The sequence below is a fragment of the Magallana gigas genome, chromosome 6, assembly GCF_963853765.1.
Source record: "Magallana gigas chromosome 6, xbMagGiga1.1, whole genome shotgun sequence".
Lineage (NCBI taxonomy): Eukaryota > Metazoa > Mollusca > Bivalvia > Ostreida > Ostreidae > Magallana > Magallana gigas.
In genome coordinates this window covers 46,910,474-46,932,091 of record NC_088858.1, presented here as the reverse complement: position 1 = coordinate 46,932,091, position 21,618 = coordinate 46,910,474, and the positions used below count along the sequence as shown (strand labels likewise).

Here is a 21,618-nt window from a genome sequence, read left to right as displayed (position 1 = left end):
TATGATCTATTGAACTGCCGGTCAATAGACTGCAATCTATTAGACCGCCGGTCAATAGACTGTGATCTATTGGACCGCCGGTCAATAGACTGCGATCTATTGGACTGGCAACGTATTTTAGAAAAAAGTGAAATTTCTACAAGATTGAAGATTACTTTATTATGTTTATTTTACTATTGTTCTTAGAATTTATCTTCACAGTATGAAAACCTTCTGTAATTTATAATTGTAAACACAAAATACTAAAAACGGAATTAGGTAATAAAACAATTATTTAATGCTTGAACGGTCAATAGACCCAAATTTTGTTCCCTTGGTGCAGGGAATAGCTCAGTATGATCTATTGCCCTTGGCCGTTGGCTTCGGGCAATAGATTATACTGAGCTGTTCCCTGCACCTCGGGAAAAATATTCGGGTCTATCGACTGCTCAAGCATTAAATACGGTAATTGTATACTGTTGACCAGGGGACAGGTTGACCTTTGACAGTTGACACTCTCCAATATAAGGATAAAATACTTCTTCTATACAGATATATGATTAATAATCGAATAAAGGGGACAGGTCGACAGTTGACACACTTCTGCTCAGGTGAGCTAATAAGGATAAACAAATAAAAAAGGGGCATTGTCACAAATTTTTTCAAATTTTACTCAAGGCCTTTACAAGACTGAGACACCCACAGACTCAAGAGAAAACAACAAAGCCAACCATCTTACCAGTGAATCCATGAGCTGTTGTAGATATTTTTGGCATTTTCTGTAAAACAGAGTAATAAACAGGTTATTGTTTTGTACATTTCAGAGATTTTACCAAATGTTCATATATTTTTTAACTCCATGGGTATTTTTAGATGTTTGAACTCTGAATTACTGTACTCGTCTGACTATTAATCTTGCATAAGATTACAAGACATTTATGTTTAACTATTTTACTCATTATTTAACAATATATAGACTTACTATCAAATGATTGGAAGATGAAGTGACACTTCCTGGTCGTTTACAAAGAATGGTCACTGACATGTATTTGTCTGGAATAGTCAGAGCCAACACTGTTTTCTGGTTTTGCTGAATTCTCAAAAACTGTGTGCTCATGTCATTCTGAAAGGAAAAGATACAACTGAACTATAAGTATCGTAGTATTGAACAAAGCTTAGAATATATAGACATACTGTAGATTCTTTTTATTATGCAAGTATTTTATTATGCCAAGAAAAAAGTGTAGAGAGCTGAAGTGGGAATGGCAGATGGACAGACAGACTGCCTGACAGATGCATAAGAAAGCTATAGTCCCTTCCAGTGAAACTGGTAGGGGACTTATAATAGCAACATCCTAAAATCTATTATGAAGGATTCTTGCGTTTTTACATATTAGATGTTTTTTCCTCATGTTTAATTAGGAATCAGAAATATGAATATGCAAAACAATGTAAACCAATCAGTACAAATGTATGACTTCTTTTGGATCTTATATCCACCACAAAAATAAAAGCTGATTTCTATACACCATACCTTGTCAAAATCAAACCAGATGTCAAAGATGTCGCCATTTGTGTATGGAGTCAAAACAATCAAAACTTCCTCCTTTTCCTTCATAAATGTTTTGGTCACAACCTTGATGGTTTTTTCCACACAGTTGACCAATATTTCATGTGATGACCTGGAAAGTTAATGAAGTGTAACATTCAGAATAAGAGGAGAATTTTCATTAATATTACCAAAAATAAAAATTTTCGGCAGCGTAATTAATTTTTTTTTAATGAGGCTGTGATTTGTTGTCTGCAATTTTTCACCCTCAAGTTACTTACGAGGTTAACTTCAGGTGAAAATGTCCTCGGTGTAGACAAGCTCGTAGATGGGTGAAGTACTCCACTGTCATTGGCTGGGCAAATCTGTACTCACTACTAGATGACATAAATATGAAATTGCCATTTTGTGACAGATCTGAATCATAAGCTGAGGACATTAAACTCTCACATTGAAACTGGGGGTGAATCATGGAGTGGGCTTTCTGTAAGGCAAAAAGAATACATTTGTACATAAATACAGATATATATTTCTCTCCTCTCTCTCTCTTTCTCTCTATCTCCAAGTCAAAGAGAATACACACTGACATGTACATACATCGATAAAATCTCTCTCTCTCTCTCTCTCTCTCTCTCTCTCTCTCTCTCTGCAAGAAAAATGTCCTTATTCCTTAATTGATACTTACTGCCAACTTCTGAACACAGAACCTGCAGATTCCACAATATTTGCACAAAAAGCAAGGCAGGAGACATCCACAATGTCTAAAGAATAAACAAAATTTCACTAGTATGGTAAAATATAAAGCATGTCTTTCAACAACAGGATTTACACATTGGGTAGTTTACATTTCAAAAGTCAGATAATGTTTGCATAAAAATTCAAAATATCAACGAAATAAATCCCTTAATTGTTTTTCATTTGTTTTTGTTTTTTGCAAAACTACTGAACATGAAGGTAAGCTGGAAATAAATAAAATAAAATACACACAGATTTGGTAAAAAAAGGTTTGTTAAATACAAATAAATTGACAAAGTAAATTCAAGAAAATTGAATTAAATTTTTTTTTAGGTTTCTGAGTTTTAACATGTATCAGTAATATGTCTAAAGTACCGAATTGTCAGTCCATCTTCCACATTAGCCCAGCACTTGTGACTTTCCCTGGCACAGTTTCCACACATATAACATCGAGTCTGGTTGGACTGTCTGCTTACTGTGTCCTCAATCATTTTCTCGTATTCTGCATCAAAACAGCTGTGGTTTGGTAAACATCTTTGATCTTTTCTTTGAAAATCTGAAACATTCCAATGGTAAACTGTCTTAAAATCGCCTAATACTAAATCAGAAGAGGACATCAACATCAAAACTAAATTTCAGAAATCATCATTGCAACTATCTAGAAACATATCCATCGGACATGAATGCCCGATAATGGTACATTTATTTTACAATCATAAATTACATGCATCTTCACACAGGTATAAGTTAGCAATTAGATAAGATGACAATTAAAAGAAGTATTCTTTTTTTTTTTTACAATTAATTCATATCATTTAATGAAGGTCAACAGAATTACCTGAGAAAATGGCTTTTTTAGCAAAATAAGGTAAATGTAAAAAAAAACTAGTGGGTATTGTTTTTTTTATACAAAAAAACACATGTCTCCCCTTCTCCCCAAGGATTGTAATATGGGGCAAATTTAATAAGTGAAAAAGAATGAAGTCAGCTATATGTTAGATATCATCCATATATGATACAGTTTAGAAAATGAATTAACTTGAGACACAAGATTGGTCAAGGTCAAAAATTATGGAGGCGTGCACTCCTTCTCAATACCATCTACCTATGTTCCAAGTTTGAAGCCTTAATGTCAAAAGGTATCCAAGTTACCACCCAGACAAAATTTAATTATTTTTTCTTAATTTGACCTTGAGTAAAACAAGGTCAAGGTCAAATGTTTATCAATAGTACACCTCAGTGTATTATAATTGTTCTTTGTGTAAAGTTTGAAGTCCTTCTGTCAAAGAATATTTAGGAGGTGAACAATGAAGTTTTTTCTAATTTGACCTTGAAATGAAATTTTTAGGTCAAGGTAAAAAATTTTGGTAAGGTTGAACTGGACTATATACCATCTATGTATGATACAAGTTAAAAGATTGTATGATTAAGGAGTCTTGTGTTATGGTCCGGACTATATTTTTTATAAAACGCTTGACCTTGAAGAAGATAATAGGTCAAGGTCAAAAATTTTGATGGCGTGCACTTCTTCTCAATACCATCTAGCTATGTTCCAAGTTTGAAGTCTTAATGTCAAAAGGTATATAAGTTACCACCCAGACAAAATTTAATTATTTTTTCTCAAGTTGACCTTGAGTAAAACAAGGTCAAGGTCAAATGTTTATCAATAGTACACCTCAGTGTATTATAATTGTTCTTTGTGTAAAGTTTGAAGTCCTTCTGTCAAAGAATATTTAGGAGGTGAACAATGAAGTTTTTTCTAATTTGACCTTGAAATGAAATTTTTAGGTCAAGGTAAAAAAATTTGGTAAGGTTGAACTGGACTATATACCATCTATGTATGATACAAGTTAAAAGATTGTATGATTAAGGAGTCTTGTGTTATGGTCCGGACTATATTTTTTATAAAACGCATGACCTTGAAAAAGATAATAGGTCAAGGTCAAAATTTTTGATGGCGTGCACTTCTTCTCAATACCATCTAGCTATGTTCCAAGTTTGAAGTCTTAATGTCAAAAGGTATCTAAGTTACCACCCAGACAAAACTTAATTATTTTTTCTCAAGTTGACCTTGAGTAAAATAAGGTCAAGGTCAAATGTTTATCAATAGTACACCTCAGTGTATTATAATTGTTCTTTGTGTAAAGTTTGAAGTCCTTCTGTCAAAGAATATTTAGGAGGTGAACAATGAAGTTTTTTCTGATTTGACCTTGAAATAAAATTTTAAGGTCAAGGTCAAAAATTTTGGTAAGGTTCAACTGGACTATATACCATCTATCTATGATACAAGTTAAAAGTTTGTATGTTTAAGGAATCTTGTGTTATAGTCCAAACTCTATTTTTTTTATAAAACGCTTGGCCTTGAAAAAGAAAATAGGTCAAGGTCAAAAATTTTGGTGGCGTGCACTCCTTCTTAATACCATCTACCTATGTTCCAAGTTTGAAGTCTCAATGTCAAAGGGTATTTAAGTTACGGCTTGGACAAATTTGGATGAAGAAGAATAAGAAGAATATGAAGAATAAGAAGAATAAGAAGAAGAAGAATAAGAAAGTCGACAAAAACAATATGTCTCCCCTTTGAAAGGGGAGACATAATGAATAGTAATGTTAAGATCAAATGGAAGGTAAAGGTAAAAAAAAAAATGTTTAAGTTGTATCTTGGTTTCATGTCAGGTAAAAAAAAAATCTTGAATAGTGTTATAAAAACCAAGCTAAATGCAAATTTAGAAAAATGAAGTTATTGTATATAATAAAAAATCATAGGGAAGGTCATTCTTAAAAATATATGATTCAGTTGAAATGCTCTTATCCATATCTATCTTATTTTGAAAATTGATTTTAAAAAATCTGAATAGTTCCTTCTGAAATCAAGCTATGTGCAAAAAAGAAAGTCAAGGTAATTTGGGAGGTCAAGGTAAAAAATTACAACTTACCCCTATGTATCTTTCCTTGTAGTTTGATGATAAAATCATGAACAGTTTCTTAAAAAATGTGCTAAGCACTGAGCAATTGCAGAGTGTGCAGATGACAGAAGGATAGAAGATAAACATGACAAAACACTGGTGATAGACTAGTGCATGGCAGATCAAACAGTTATTTTACCTGGACCAAAGTAATCCTTGAGCTTCACAACCAGCTCTTCCTGTGATATATCCTCTGCCTTCTTACAAGACAGGCCTCGGTCATGACCGGCCAGGATTTTCATCTCAGAGAACTGACAGACCTTCTCAGGGTTTGTAGCCTGGTACCTACTACCACCAGGCAAGCAGTGAAGACATGGGTAGTATCTCTGGAAGTTTAGTAAGCAAAACTTTTAAAATTCAAATTAAGTTTTGTTGTATTTCAGGGATAACTTCAAAGCTTATTTTTTCCTTTATTTTCAATCAGCATGAATTTGACAACTTATGGCCTTATATCCTTGATTTTTAGAAGATATGTATTTAAACTGATAAAAAGTCCACTGTTTCGTAATAAAGTCTATAAAGCAACTGTGAAACTTTATTCATTACTTTGACAATTTTTCTTAATCTTGGTTATCTTATAAATGAGCGAGAATCCTGGGAAACTGACCTTCTTGTATTACATATTGTACTAACTAAAGCATAAACAATACCATTAATAGCCACTTAATGAATCATAGGGATATCCTCCTTACCAGAACATAGATTTTAAACTTCTGAATGTGAGCGTCAAAAATGGAGCACACTTGTTTAAAGCCATTCCACAGCATGCCCTCCAGTTCAGGGTTTTTTCCAGCATAGTGATCCGAGGGTGGATTCACTGCACGACTACTGACGCTTATAGTGCACACACCTGTTTGTAGTTGATAAAGCATCATGAATATTTTTACAGTTAAGTCTTGGAGGGCTGTTGCCTTTATTTCAACCAAATATTTAGCATATCTCTCTCAATCTCACTCTCTCTGCTAAAAGATTATATTTTCATTTGACCCTCATTTTAAAAAGTCAAAAATAAGAAAATGTTAACAAAAATTGAAAGCATTTTAAGAATATGTTTTTCTATTAGTCAATGACCCATGATTTTGTGACTAATACAAACTCAATACCTGGGGTTTCCAGGACCTCTAGGAGGTGAACCACTGGTCCTTGCTGGCAGAGAAAGCCACCTTTCCAAAGCAGGGTAAATTGGAGAAGGTTGGAGAACTCACTAAAAGAACCATCAAATAACAACTATATAATCCTGATGCAAGGATCAATTTATGTTCTAAAATATCTCATTAACCATACAACTTCGTTTTCACAAACAATCACTCCTACATCTTTGTTTTTATTTCAAGAGGCATTTGACAAGACTCTTGTGTTTCAAATATTTAAATAGCTATGGAACTCAAGTTTAAATCAAATTACATGTATGAACCCCTTTTTAGAGTTTTATGTTAACCTACCCAAGTAGAGTACTCATGAAGTCTGGCGGTAAAGCAGCAAAGCGGTAAAACTTCTGAGCCTGTAATTGTCTCTTTGGCAGCTGCTCAGGCCAGTAATTTTCCTGTAAAATCACAGCAAAAAAACTTTATAAAGACCTAGATTTAGACCTAATATGATACTTGGCAGACCAAATTCTATACTGTAGATGCCTTATTTTAAGCAAGTACTTAATTCCGCAATTCGGTTTTGCATATAATTACAAAAATATTATAACGCAAATGCCTTTTTTTTTCTAAGGTTTACTTAGTTTACACCTGTCTGAAAAACAAAAGGGTGATTTTAAATTTTGAAAGGTAAATTTTTCCGTGAATTTACACAAATATTAATTTCTCATGATTAATTTGGAATCTACAGTACCCTATTGAGCAATCCAACAAGCTATTGAAAACTTTACTGGTACTGTAAACCAACTTTTATTTGCGACGATATTTACGCAGTTTACTGGAAATAAACTGGCTCGCAACAACTAATTTTCACAAATAAGTCCAGAGCTGTGTGGTTGACAGAACCATTTGACAAGGGCTGGTTATTGGCGAGAAATATTAACAACAATGAGGCTCTCGCGAACATCGGGAAATTTGTTCACTCGCAAATAAAAGATGGTTTAGAGTACAGATATTCTGTAATGTGCTGTAAATCATTACAAGTTCATGTTTGCCATAGAAAAGGGTCATCTCATGTGTTGGTGCTCAGACATTGTGGTTTCATCAATATTCGTTGAATATCAATTTTCGTGGATTTCGTTGTAAGGTTGGTCCATGAAATTTAATGTTCATTGAAGTGCAGTCTCCACTAACATTTTGTATTGATAGGATCATCAGCCACGAATTTACGTATCCTTGAAACTGTGATTTTCACTTTATCCACGAAAATTGATACCCTTGAATATTGATGAAACCACAGTATTAAAGACTTAATTAATCAAGCCACTTTAGTAGAGAGTTAACTATGATGATTTCACTTCAGGATAGTTCTAGAATAATACAGTTTGTAAGACAAGAAACTTTTCTGACTTTGAGTTTTTTATTACATACCAGAGGTACAGGGGGGTGGGAGGGAATGTCTGTGAAGAGAACATAAGCTATGCTGTCCTCGAATCCTGGGCCCCTCAGGTCACATGGGAACTTGAGCAGACAGCCTGCACTCTCCAGAATTTCAATGAATAAGTCCACCTACAAATAGATTCCAATGAATAATTTTTTATCATAGAGTAAATGTAGGATCTCACTTAATAAATAATGGATTGTGATTTTCATCTTCTGAGATGCGAATTTTCTAACCCCATGCTTTGGCAGGGGTATAGAAAACGTTTTCTAACCCCATGCTTTGGCAGAGGTATAGAAAACCAATTACTGAACATTTTATCCAAGTAGCCGTAAACAATATGTTGACCTGTATAACAGTATATACAGGTATTCATTGTAATGTTACTTTGTAAGTGATACCTGGTACCAACAAAATCCATGAATGTTGCGCCCCCCCCCAAAAAAAATCTGGTGATCTACAGTGAACATGACTGCATACATGACTACATAAATCAACATTGGGGTAAAATACACAAATTTGCATGCTCTTGAGAATTGATGCCCTGCAACTTAAACTAGGAGTAAAAATTGTACCTGCTCCAGTTGATCTCCACCTTCTAATTTTCTGGATCTCATCTACAATAAAAGCAAGGATCTACCTTTTAATTGTTGATCCAAAAATATATGTATTAATATAATTACCCTTTCAGATAGCTGAATTCCTTTAAATGTAACCTTTGTCTGAAAAAGAAAATATCAGCAATTTTGCATGCAGGATTTGTGGATCAAATCTGTCTTGTTGTTTGGAAAACAAGGATCAAACAATATAAAAAATATGCATTAATCATATTAATATGCTGCATATATACTTTAAAATAAAAAAAGCTTTTGCTATAAAGTATAATGTCTATGCAAATGAAATAGATGGTTTTCCATTGACATAATTTTTCAGAACTTATGTCCAATCAAATAAAATCTATATAAATACACAGATCAAGAAAAAAAATTTTCTTGTTATTAAATTTAACAAGACACATTGATGTGTTAATCTGAATTACAGTTTGTTGAGATATTTCCATAGATACCTTCATACTCTGTCCAAATATCACTTTTATATCATCCCTTCTGTAACAAGGAACAGAAATCCCTAATCCCTTGATAAATCCCTTCTTATCTGGGGGGTTCTCCATCATCCCGGTGAGAAGATATTCAAGTTCAGAGAAACTTGCCATACAGGGGTTCCCACTAATGTCCGGAAAGAAAACGCTCATTCCCTGACAAAAAAAATGATATCATATGTGATTGTGACCAAATTTTTTTTCATTTGATACCAAATTAATGCATTGTGAATGAGGCGTTACAGGGAATACCTTTGATATTAGTACTGTATACAAATAAATATCTTAAATTCTAATCCCAGTCTACAACAATCTTTCTCATACTCTAGATATTCATAAATTAAACTATGATAAAAATTTGGTATTTGCAATTTCATATTCTCACGATACAATGCAAAACTGTTAAATTGCAGAATTAAGTATTTGTGTAAAATATTAAGGAATCTACAGTAATTCAAAAAAAGTAAGGATTTTATCATCAATATGTTCCTAAAATTGGTTTTATAATTTTTCAATATAATATTTTGAATTCTTCGAAACTACAACATAAGCTCTGTACAGACTCACCCTCTCAAATCTAAGACCAAGGACTTGAATCATTTCTTTGTAGGGATCCTTCATGTTCAGGTTGGAGAGAGTTGGTGTTTCCAAAGTTGTGATCAGAGTCTTCAGGTAGCCAAAGTTTCCTTTGAAAATGTCCAGCTGTTTCTGCTTAGTCAATAAAGGTGTTTGAAAGAGTTTCTTCACAGGAGCAAAATAATGAAACACATGCCAAGGATAGTGGTCCTGAACAGCCTGAATCACATTACTGATGGCACTAAAACATTGCTCCTCTTTGTCCTACAAAACAGACAATCAGTAAACATACGTCAGAAACAATTTACTAAAACACTGCTTCTCTTTGTCCTACAAAACAGAGGTCAACAGACATTCAGTAAACATACATCGAAAGACAATTACTAAAACATTGCTCCTCATTGTTCTACAAAACAGAGGTCAATACACAATCACTAAAACATTGCTCCTCACGGTCCTCCTACAAAACAGAGATCAATAGAATGTCACTTAAACATTGCTCCTCACTGTTCCAAAACAGAGATAAATGCACAATTACTAAAACATTACTCCTCACTGCTCCAAAACAGAGATCAATGCACAATTACTAAAACATTGCTCCTCACAGTCCTCCTACAAAACAGAGGTAAATAGATAATCACAAAAACATTGTTCCTCATTGTTCTACAAAACAGAGGTCAATAGACAACCATGAAAGCATTGCTTCTCACTGTTCCTAAAACAGAGGTCAATAGACAATCACTAAAACATTGTTCCTCACTGTCCTCCTACAAAGCAGATGTCAATAGATAATCACTAAAAAATTGCTTCCCTCTGTCCTACAAAACAAAGGTCAAAAGACAATCACTAAAACATTGCTCCTCACTGTCCTCCTACAAAGCAGAGGTCAATAGACAATCACAGAAACATTGCTTCTCACTGTTTTCCTACAGATCAGAGCTCATAGACAATCACAGAAACATTGCTTCTCACTGTTTTCCTACAGATCAGAGCTCATAGACAATCACTGAAACATTGCTTCCCTCTTTTCTACAAAACAGAGGTAAATAGACAAAGAGTGACATACAAATAGATAAAACATTGCTCCTCGTTGTCCTACAAAACAGGTAAAAAGACAATCATTATAACTCTGCCCCTCTTGTCCAATAAAAACGATCACTGAAACACTACTCCTCTTCGTCTAACAAAACAGAAATCAATAGACAATCACTAAAACACTGTTCCTCTTTGTCCTACCAAATAGAGGTCATTGGACAATGCTGCTCTTTATTGTCCTATAAAACAAAAGGCTAAAGGAAATCATTGCAACAGTTCTTCTCCTTGTCCTATCAAAGACAGGTTAGGAAACAGTCTGTAAGACACTATGCCATATATAAAGCCAAGTTAATAGACAACTAGAAAACTGACCAGTCAGGAAGGGCCCCGCTATGACAATTAATATAGAGAAGTGAAAAAAACTTTGAATTCCATCCTCTTTATATTAACAATGATGAAAAATAAATGCCCGACAGAAGATGTAAAGAACTGGAATATATAGGATCTCGTGATTTGTAGTTGGATATGATTTTCATCCAACAATTAAAGTGTTTTTTTCTTGAGCCTTAGTGAGGGGATAAAACATACAAGTTGGATAAAAATCATATTATACTACAAATCATGAGATTCTATTTATCCCATATTTTATACACCGCAATCAATGTTTACACCGTTTATAAAACTCTACATTATTTTTACTTCATTATGCCTAGGCAAATCCCATTGTAAAGTCACAACTGTGGAATATCAAAAAAATATCCAATGAGTCATATCCACGGGATAAAGTGGGTTAACATGGGATGAAATAAAATTTGTTAAAAAAACAAAGAATTGATACCAATGCAATGATACCTAGGCTTTGCCTCTATTTAATAAAACTATCATAAATCATTGTGTACGGTATTTTAACCAAAAAAAATATGAATATTATATTTCAAATCCATATTTCAAAGAATGTACACAATACTACACATCATTCAAAATTGACCTTAACTTCAAAACAAAGTTCATTTGCAGACACAGGCAGTGCAGTAATTAATCTCAATGTGACAGATAAAGATAAAGCTTAGGATTTTCTTCCTGTGGAAGGTTAATTAATCCCAAAGGACAAATATTGCACAGCCTTCCATGTATACAATGGTAACATTCTCAGCAGTTATCTCTCTTTGCCCATTCATTCTCAGCAGTTATCTCTCTTTGCCCATTCTTCTTATGCATAGTTAGGAATCTACCCCACCACCCCAGCTCCAAACCAGAAGACATAGAGAACCAAACTTAGCATCAAAATATGTATTTCTGCCTACTGAACTACCATACCAAATTTGAACTTGATTGGGCAACCATAAAAAAAGTTATTAGAAAAAAACAGGAAATTTGTGGACGGAAGAGTGACAGACGGACGGACGGACAGAAGGACGGACGGACAGAGTGATTACTATAGGGCACCCGCAAATCCTTGCGGGGCCCTAATTACAGACTGAAGATACATACTGGTATATGAAAAAAAAATTGATAAAAATTTTGTGATTTGCAAAATGTTTTGGCATAAATCACTGACCAGTATCAGGGAAGCGAGAAGTTCCGGTGAGTCCTTGGACTTGGGTTCCCTAGCTATTATTTTTTTCAGATAATGAACAAGTTTCTTTCCTGCTGTGAATACCAACTGGTCGTGAAATCTAAACTCATTCAGTCTCCATTTGTCTTTGATTCTATAAAAGAGGAAAGATAAACTTGTATTAAATGCTACTCCATTTTTTGCACTTTTCTAGACCGATAGCAGTGTAATATCTATATCTGGGATGGGTGGGTTTGATAAAACTACTTTATACTTTTGTCTTATCACCCTTTGTCTCAATGATAGGGTGAATGGAGGGTCTCTCTCTCTCTCTCTCTCTCTCTCTCTCTCTCTCTCTCTCTCTCTCTCTCTCTCTCTCTCTCAACAGATGGGGTTAGAGAATCAGGGTCATTTTTACTCACTCTTTTTCCTGTTCTTTGACAAGGTTCTCCATGGCATCAGTTAAAACATCCTTGACCTTGTGTATGATGTCCTTCAATTTGTGTTGGGAGGCAGAGGAAGAATCGTACTCAGGATTACAAATCATGAATCCTGTTTCAGGATACTAAAAAAACATCAACACATGAATACAAGGGTGCATTTAAGAGTAAGTAAGTGGATATACATTAATATGATGTACATGTTTCATGTACACTTTAAATCACTTTCATTACAGAATAATTTAAAGTAAAAACAACTACCAAGAATTCTATATTTGCCAACGGGAGTATTTCAATCAAATTCATTATCCATAAAAAAAGTTACCGGTAAAACCATAGAAAGGTGCATTTAAAATATGAATATTTGAAAAACAAGTAGCATTTTAAAAATGTTGCAAGAACGTAGAAAAATACCACACTTACAAAAAGACGGCCAAGATATAAAGTGTCTGCTTTAGCAGTAGAGCTAGCTTTCTAGCTGTTCATGGGCCTTATCTCAAGAAGTTAATGAAATAAACAGAAATTGGAGGCTTCAAATAATGATGGTACATATGATATTTCTGTTCCATACCTTGCTGAGAACCGACAGGATTGTGTTTGCCATTTTCTGGATGTATGAAGGTGTCTTATCAGAGAATGGGATAATAACAACACCTCCATTGCTTAACACTAATCCTTCAAAACTCTGCAACAATAAAAGAGCATGTGTTACATGTACATGCAAATAACAATAAGGCTAATGCTAAAACTCAACATGAACAAGGATTTACCTGAATAGGTTTGTACCATGGGTACTTATATACATTTATTCTTGCTGTGTTTAATATGTTTTGAATCATATGATTCTACTTTATCTTGAATGAACTTATATGGATATTGCATCGATGCCTTTTTTTTAACAAGAGGCCCAGGGGCCACATCGCTCACCTGAGCAACAATAGCCTTAACTCTGATCAAATTAGCATTACAGTGTCAAAATCAAAATATCTTGACAACTGAGTACAGTAGATCTTGCTCAAAAAAATTTAAAAATTGCCGAATCTTATTCACAAACTTATGGTAAATACCAAGTCCCTTTTGTTGTTGTACCTGTAAAAAGATTTTTCTCTATTCCTACATAACCCCCCCCCACACACACACACACACACACACACACACACACTCTTTATGGCCCCACTTTTTTCTAGGGAATCATGGTTTGATCAAACTTTAATCTGCACAACCCGAAATTCACATAAGTTACTGCTTTTTGGACTGAAAAATTTCCCAGAACATATTTAAAGATTTTCTCTATATGTTCCTATGTAAAAATTCTCCCCCCCCCCTCCCCCCCGCCCCTTCCTACCCCCAGGGACCATCATTTTCAAATTTGAGCTTTTCTGGCCTAATAGAAGAGGATTTTTGAAGAATACCAACAAATTTTCTTTGTGCTACGTTTGGTTGAAATCTGCCCAGTGGTTCTGGAGAAAAAAAGGAAAAAGTGAAAAGTTTACAATGACAATGCCAACGATGATAGACAAGGGACAAATTTTGATCAGAAAAGCTCACTTGAGCTTTTAGCTCAGGTGAGCTAAAATTCACCCTATTTTTCACACATCAGAACTATTGCTTTGTAAAATCTTCTCATCAGTATTACATGTATCTCCACCCATTTTATTAAGGAATTAACTCAATGTCATCCTTTAAAAAAATCCCATTTTTTATTTTAAAAAATTCTTCTTTTCAGCATGTCTACCCATTCTTGTGTACTCTCTGCGAAACACACACTTGAGTAAAACAAGGAAACCTACCAGCTCCGAAATCTCGATCAGATTGACAGTGACAGAGACATCTTCTTTCGGTTTCCATTCCAGCCAAGTCTTCATGCCCTTCCCTGGACTCGCACTGCTCGTGATTCTCTCCCCTATGCTGGGTTTTCCTGACTCATTCAAAATGACCACTTTGTAGTTGTCCAAATACAGCATTGCAGTCCCCTCTTTGTCCACTTAAATAAAACAAAACACTTTACCACTGCTTATCAATCCACTGCTCAATATTTAACCTGAACCTCAAAAAACCAAGTTACTTGACTATGACTTAATACTTGGGAATCATTATATTTCATGGTGGCTCAATTTTAGTGGACTTCGTGGGTACCTCTCATCCACAAATTTTCATCCTCCATGAATTAATAAATTTGGGTTATAAAGTCATATCTCCCTTTTTAGGTGTAATGAAATACACGAAATTACATCCCTACGAACCTGTAAAATTTAAGTAATCCATAAAAATTGGCCCCCATGAATTTCAATGATTCCACAGTATCTTTAATCCTATCTTAAATCTTTTAAAGATCATCTTCTTAGATGTGGTGCCTTTTTTATCTGGCAGATGTGGTGTCAAATTCCTTACATTGAAGATATTGAATTTTGAATTGGTCAAATGATTGAAATCCTGACTACACATCTAACTTACTTTGTGTGCCTGAGAACTTCTGCATGAAAGTGTTGGGAGATGTGCTGTACATTTCTGTCGATGGAGAGATCAGGGGGCATGATTTGAAGTTGAACAGACCTAAGGACTTCTCTGGAAATATAATAAATCAAATATGATTCTTTCATAACAACTTTTTTCTAATCTCATTTAAAAATAAGTACGGGTACATGAAATGTAAGGTAAAAAGCGCCTATTACAATTACTGTAATTCCTTATTTTACGCGAGTTTTTTGTTTTGTCAAGTAGACGTTGAAGGAATAAACCAAGTGAACATGTTTAGAAGAATTTCAGAGACAAGTACTAAGATCTATAGGCTGTCATCATACCAATTTTGAGCGGAATGGCTCTGACTTTGGAGGATGTCATCTGGCAATCTTGTAGGTTCAAGCTACCATCAGTGATGTAATGGATGGAGCGCTCTGTAATTTCTGTACAGCCCTTCATTGTAATCTAAGAAAAAGCAACGCATTTAATAATCAAGCCAATGCTAGAGATACTGAAAGTCATTTTAATTCCACAGTGTTTGATTTTCTCGATTTCTCAAAAAGTATAAATTGTGATGTTTCCAATTCCATGGGAGTATAATAATCAATTATGTGTGTAATGTGTTTTCTGGGATAATCATAAACTTATTCTGTCAAAACATTCTTTTTCATCAAGTACTATGTAAGTAAATTTTTAATGCATAATTTTCATCGATAAAGTTCTTCGTCACTTGTATGGTTGGATTGCTAAGTTGGGATTTTCACGGAGATGGCTTGAATGGATGAATTGCTTTCTACAACGTGTTGGGATCTACATGCATTTAATGAGAAGACTTGGTTGAATTGGTCTCTAAAATAGTGTGCTTTGGTTATACCTTGAGAGAAATGGACTTGTTGAAAGAATATTCTTTCATTGCGACTAATCTAGATTGCTTTATTTAAGACTTGTTGGGATACCTTTTTATGGAAATTGCTGTGAATATTTTCATGGGACTTTAATAGGTTAATCTTTATTGAACTTGGGCCTTGGTGGGAATCCTTTCTATGGGACTCGCTGGGAATCCTTAAATGAGACTTGTTGGGAAAAAATATTTGTGACTTGTTGGGATTACTTATATATGGGACTAGTTGGAGTTTCTTGCTTTTGGGACTTGTTGGGATCAATTTTACGACTTCTTGAAAATTTTCTATTAGAGTTGTTAGGATTATACCATGCTTTCTTTGAGACTTGTTGGAGATACTTTTTTACGGGACATGTTGGGATCAATTTCTATAAGACTTGTAGGGATTACTTACTCCAGAGACCTGCTGGAAGTTCTTTGCAATCAGCAGTACACTAAAGTCAGTTATGTTGCTGCAACCTAAATTATTCAAAGTTATTAAAACATTTAAATTTTCTTCAGTTTATTTTTCTTACAGGTGCATAGCTACTATTTCGGAATATTTTTAAGGATATGCATACACAATAAATTTGTTGAATAATTTATATGGGAAAGCAATATAACATTTATTTCTTGAATAGACTACCATAATTCAAAACTGACAAAAATTTTCTTACCATTCAGGTTGATACTTGTCATATGAGGTAGCTTGATATTTCGTGATTCAGCCACGGCAAAGAACATGTCTGTCAGCTGCTCCACCCCACTCAGATTCAGGTGCGAGATCCTGCTTTGGCTTCCAAGGCTTTCTTTCCACAAAGCAGTCTGAAATAAAGCTTAATTAATTAAGGACTAGATTACAGCAAGCACTTTAAAAGAGATTTACATAAAAATATTCATCAAAGAAGCATCTTGAGAATAAGAATTTTGAAATTTAAAGCAAGTCAATCCCCATAAAATGATATTATTTCTACTAAATTACTGAAGTATGGCATTATACTAAGCATGATGTGTTAGAACCTTTTTTTCATTTCTGTAGTTCTCGTTTAAGACTCATTAAAAAATGCTCTTGCCTAGCTCTTGTGAATTGACTTACTAATGTGAAGTCTAAGGGAATAAAATCAGTCTCCTTGAATTTATCATAAATTTCTGCACGAGATATTGTAACTGTAAAAATAAAAACATCATTAATAAAAGTGATAAAACATTGATGATACATGTATCAAAAGAAACAGTCAAGCATTAATTCTTCCATTTATTTCCATAACCACTGTACACTATATAGGTGGCATAAGTCAAAGAAATCAAAACCATGATGAAATTTTAATGAGTACAAAGTTGATACATGATGAATTTTAGAGATTACGATATGACAAAATTAACTGTTTACAAAATTTTATTTGGTGTAAGAAAAACAAAATTTTAATCCAATGAAAAAATGTGCTTCCACAGTATATCAAAATTGTACGAATAATATATATTCTTATCTGGTTGACTACTAGTATATCTAAAAAGGTTTACTATGGGATATCCTTTGGTTGATGTTCTTCAGTCTTTTCATGCCTAGGATGAGGTCCTCTGAGGAAATCTTTGGTGGCGCGCTGCTAGCTTGGGGCTGCATAAGCGGTGGGGGCGGGGGTAGTGGAGGAGCTGATTGTTTCTCTTCTCTTTCCTCGAACTAACAAATTACAGTAAAACACGGTTATAGTGAATATGTTTATAATGAATGCTAACATAAAGCCCTTCAGGCTTTATTAGATTTGACCACGCCTCAACCGAAATTATCACCTTATAATACTCAAAGAAGGATTCCTTATTCCTTAAATATACCTGTACATTTTTGAAGCCCACTTTCTTTGCCCTGGGAGCTTCCATTACGTTTAAGTCTTGCTCAAAATTGCTATTGCTGGCCATGTTGCTCTCCATCATGGGAGGAGGCGGGGGAGGGGGTGGTCCCCCTGACTTCTTTTTACCTTTACCCTTCTTCATTTCTTAAAATTTCTTTGCTTTATTATATTAGTGGAATCTGAAAGAGAAAAAAAAATTGTTTATCAGGTACATGTACTGAGAACCAATAGAGACATGAAACAGAAATTACAAAGCTACATGTGTTTATATACCTGTACATCCTAATTAAGTTTGAAACAAATTTATAAGATATCTCCCATTTTGCTTTTAATTAGTTTGTAATGAATTAAATCAGGATTTTTTCCTATGTTGTTGAATGAAATATATGTACTAAAACTCTGTTGTAGCAGAGTCCTATCATGAAACTAAAATTGGATTTCTTATTTTGCAAATATTTTTAATTAAAGCAAATTTGCAATACCTTTGCTTATAAAATTATAGTTTCTGCAGCTGCTTACTGAATAATCTTGTAGAGAATTTCTGGTCAAAAATTTAAACCCCACAGAGAAAGTTTAACGCTTTATATAAACAATGCTTGTTTACTACATTTATTTAATTAACGTGAGGTATGCAGCTACAGGGAGATAACTCAAATTTCCATTGTAATGAAACACCAGCTACCCTTTGTTTCAGATATATAACAGTTTTGAACAAGTTTTCTCTTTATGTCACAAATGTGATAATTTTGTTAATTGTATTTAAGAAAATATTCCTTTTTCCGCCATGTGCGATATAAACCAAAAATTTGCCAACCCAAGTGTAATAAACCCAAAAGGTGTGTAATAAAATTTATTACCGTACACACCAGCCCTCTTTGGCAATATTTGATTGCTATAACACACCCCTTTACATTAATCATCAGCTATAATGATGTTGAGTTCGGCATACATCGTTCAACTCAAACCTCAAAGGATGATTTCAACTTGGTATACTTACAGCTGGCACGAATTATTAACAAGAGAGTTTATATAAGACAAGTATAATATAGACATGAAGCGATTTGTTGACAATGATCATTTATCACATGATGTTCTTTATTGTTACAAGTATAATATGATATATAAATCTAACGCAGGTTACATGTATTTTTTCTGCAATGTCGCCACCTTCATATCCCACATCAATCACCACAGAATGCATTTTATTGTTTAAAGCCCTCAAAGCCATATAATATATATGTATAATGTAACTTAGGTAAAATTCCTATTTATTTTTTATGCCGCAAACTTCCAGGGCCGTAGTTTAAGGCCCTATATTGGTACCATACCAGTAAAGCTAATAAGTGCATGCCTTTTGATATCTATAAATGTTCATATATCGCTCCGTACTACGTACTCGCGCCCTCAGTTCTGAGCTGGTACTCTGAGTAATGTGTGCTGCTAGTTAAAAAGGTGCTGCTAGTTAAAAAGATAAAGAAAAGTGGAGGAGAGAAAACCTCAATAGAGTGAAAAGGAAATAGTAATATTATTACATTTAAGTGAAGATAAAGATTAGAAAAATAGTATTTACAATTAAAAGACATATCATATAGCCTACAGCTGATCTGTTTTAAATAATAATTTTAATAATAATAAGCTGATGCAAATCTTTTAAGGCCTAAAAAAAAAGTTGTGTGTTAAGGGTAACCCGACCTAACCTACAAAAATGCCCCTATCCTACCATTTTTAGATGTCTGTTTTTATCCAATTGTGAACTTTTAATATTTCTATTAAAAATCCGTTTTTAAATATGGCAGAAACAAACATTCCAAGGATTAATTCATGCAGAAAAAAAAATGATAAAATAAAAAAAATCCCTACCTACCTAACCTACTTTTTTCATCAGTGTTACCCTAAACACACAATTTTTTATTTTAGGCCTAAGTAACTAATCTTATACTTTTCAAAACCATGCATGATACATGTTCACATAACGTTCTATTAAAGGCATATGCTTGACAGTCTTTGATGTCATATTTTACACAAGCCTCAGTTAACGTTAGGTTACATCAGTGCAAAGAATAATCTACGGTCACAGTATCGTTAAACCGGGTCCGTCAGTCTGACTAAAGCCAGCCCCTACTATTATAATTCACTTCGTTGTAGTGAATTAGTGGGGGCTGGCTTTAGTCAGACTGCCGGGTCCGTAGGGCATCTGTCATTTTAACGATAGAACATTCTATCTACATCAGTACATGTAACGTGCGTTAATAGTTCAGATTTCTGCCATTTTTCCTAACAGCTTTTAAAGAGAATAGTTTAGAATGACAGTCTCATACTTAACACATGCAAACGTATGTAGATCTACATTACCTTAATTATTCATGATTTAGTGTTCCAACTGCCAGTTGATATGCCGTCGCGAACCAAAACATTCTATTGATTCGGCCTCAAAGCAATTTGTATCTGGATCTTTCAACCCAGAGAACTATATAGTGCTCTTCACTGAAACAGCGTCCAAAAACGAAATGGTATCATTTAAATGTAACTCTGTAACTGGCGAATCTGTAAAAAGAAATAAATAAAAAGGGTTTTTTTTAAATAAAATTACTGTACCACTAGTGCAGTTCAAGTTCCGTTTGGCACGCACAATCGAGCGTGTATAATAACTGTGTGAATGTCAGTATTCCAAAAATTAGTGTTAGGATCTTTAAGTCATATATTTACATCTACCGAGTTTAATTCCCTCTACTGCAGTATTTCTTACGGAAACTTATTTTTAGTTCACCAGTGTTCGCAGCTCTGAAATCTACCATTAATCGATTGGTCGAAACCTATACATGTACAGTGACTGAAACTCAAAGAAAACTGAAAGGACTGAAAATTACACGCTTCGTTTATCGATTGGTTGAAACCTATGGCGACTATAAAACTTGCACAAAACTGACAGGAGTGAAATCTACACGCCCTGTTTATCGATTGGTCGAACCTACAGCGACCTAAGAAAAATCACGGACTGCACGAAATAATCATGATGATGTCAGACTCTTAAACACGCACCTGCCTGCAGCTTCTAGATCAATAGTTTGAACGTACCAGTGAATGTGTTAGTAGATTTTCTATCTTGTAACTGAAGTCTTCGAATAAAAACTGAAACATTTAAAAACTAAAAAAAAACATGGCAGTTTTTTTTTAGTTTTGATAGTGACCACTGCACTAGCTTACATAGCTAGGTTGTTACAGGCCTATAGCAGTTTGAATCTAATCGGATAATTCGGATAATTAATAAATAAAAAAATTTAATCAAATTGGAAATATTTCTATTAAACCAGCACCGGGACACGGTTGATAATCCCTCTTCCTTTTTTTACTAAACTTATTTTATATTTTTCTTTGGTAAGGGGGGATCACTCATCCTCTTTACAACCTGGCATTCACAATTCTAACACTTTTACTCTGTATTGGGGCTGAAATAGTTCGGGGTATATTTTACTGTGAACCGGGTATTGTGGGGTTTCGGGTTCAATCGTACCTGTTCATTTTCACACACAGTGGTACTGACTCCTTATCATTGTTGCGCGCAACATATTTTGAATTCCCATACAAATCCCGGTTTGTGAATGAAGTTAACTCTATGCCACAGTCTGCCAAAATTTAAGCTTGTTTACAAAAAAAAAATCATCAACAATTCTGTATTAAGTTTCTATATTAACGTAACCGAGTACAGATCTACACGATTACTAGGCTAATCATCTCTATAGTTAGACATGAGCAGGCCTAATTGTCGGTTTTATTGATGAATTGTTAACATACTGAACGTATAATCAACAATCATGAACTAGGTTTTTTTTCACAAACTACAAATCATATATAGTATAATTGAGGTAGAATACATGTTTTTTTAGTAACAATAAATTGTGGAACGCGCTATATTTAACGACAAAATCTAAAACAATACATCTTTGTCTGTTTCATCAAGATTGTAGCACCCACCT

The 21,618-nt window shown here is 34.1% G+C and overlaps 1 protein-coding gene across 2 annotated transcripts in view; it reads right to left on the bottom strand.

The window, feature by feature from the left end:
• LOC105344416 (uncharacterized) overlaps nucleotides 1-17,819 on the bottom strand; it is a 57,468-nt gene extending 39,649 nt beyond the window's left edge. The window contains exons 1-25 of one of the 2 annotated variants that reach the window (XM_066088998.1): nucleotides 17,628-17,819; nucleotides 17,319-17,475; nucleotides 16,894-16,964; nucleotides 16,475-16,622; nucleotides 16,213-16,277; nucleotides 15,259-15,382; nucleotides 14,912-15,022; nucleotides 14,248-14,441; nucleotides 13,029-13,142; nucleotides 12,440-12,582; nucleotides 12,021-12,171; nucleotides 9,419-9,691; nucleotides 8,819-9,007; nucleotides 8,436-8,474; nucleotides 7,743-7,880; nucleotides 6,669-6,769; nucleotides 6,330-6,430; nucleotides 5,919-6,076; nucleotides 5,366-5,552; nucleotides 2,639-2,819; nucleotides 2,214-2,289; nucleotides 1,810-2,012; nucleotides 1,514-1,661; nucleotides 962-1,102; nucleotides 719-758 (exon numbers count right to left, since the gene is read on the bottom strand). In XM_066088998.1, the coding sequence (XP_065945070.1) occupies nucleotides 719-758; nucleotides 962-1,102; nucleotides 1,514-1,661; nucleotides 1,810-2,012; nucleotides 2,214-2,289; nucleotides 2,639-2,819; nucleotides 5,366-5,552; nucleotides 5,919-6,076; nucleotides 6,330-6,430; nucleotides 6,669-6,769; nucleotides 7,743-7,880; nucleotides 8,436-8,474; nucleotides 8,819-9,007; nucleotides 9,419-9,691; nucleotides 12,021-12,171; nucleotides 12,440-12,582; nucleotides 13,029-13,142; nucleotides 14,248-14,441; nucleotides 14,912-15,022; nucleotides 15,259-15,382; nucleotides 16,213-16,277; nucleotides 16,475-16,622; nucleotides 16,894-16,964; nucleotides 17,319-17,475; nucleotides 17,628-17,786 (3,412 nt within the window). In that variant the 5' untranslated portion in view covers nucleotides 17,787-17,819. Of the gene's footprint in view, nucleotides 1-718; nucleotides 759-961; nucleotides 1,103-1,513; nucleotides 1,662-1,809; nucleotides 2,013-2,213; nucleotides 2,290-2,638; nucleotides 2,820-5,365; nucleotides 5,553-5,918; nucleotides 6,077-6,329; nucleotides 6,431-6,668; nucleotides 6,770-7,742; nucleotides 7,881-8,327; nucleotides 8,370-8,435; nucleotides 8,475-8,818; nucleotides 9,008-9,418; nucleotides 9,692-12,020; nucleotides 12,172-12,439; nucleotides 12,583-13,028; nucleotides 13,143-14,247; nucleotides 14,442-14,911; nucleotides 15,023-15,258; nucleotides 15,383-16,212; nucleotides 16,278-16,474; nucleotides 16,623-16,893; nucleotides 16,965-17,318; nucleotides 17,476-17,627 lie in introns of both variants that reach the window. The other variant, XM_066088997.1, reaches the window with a different exon arrangement.
• Between the last annotated feature and the right edge of the window lie 3,799 nt (nucleotides 17,820-21,618).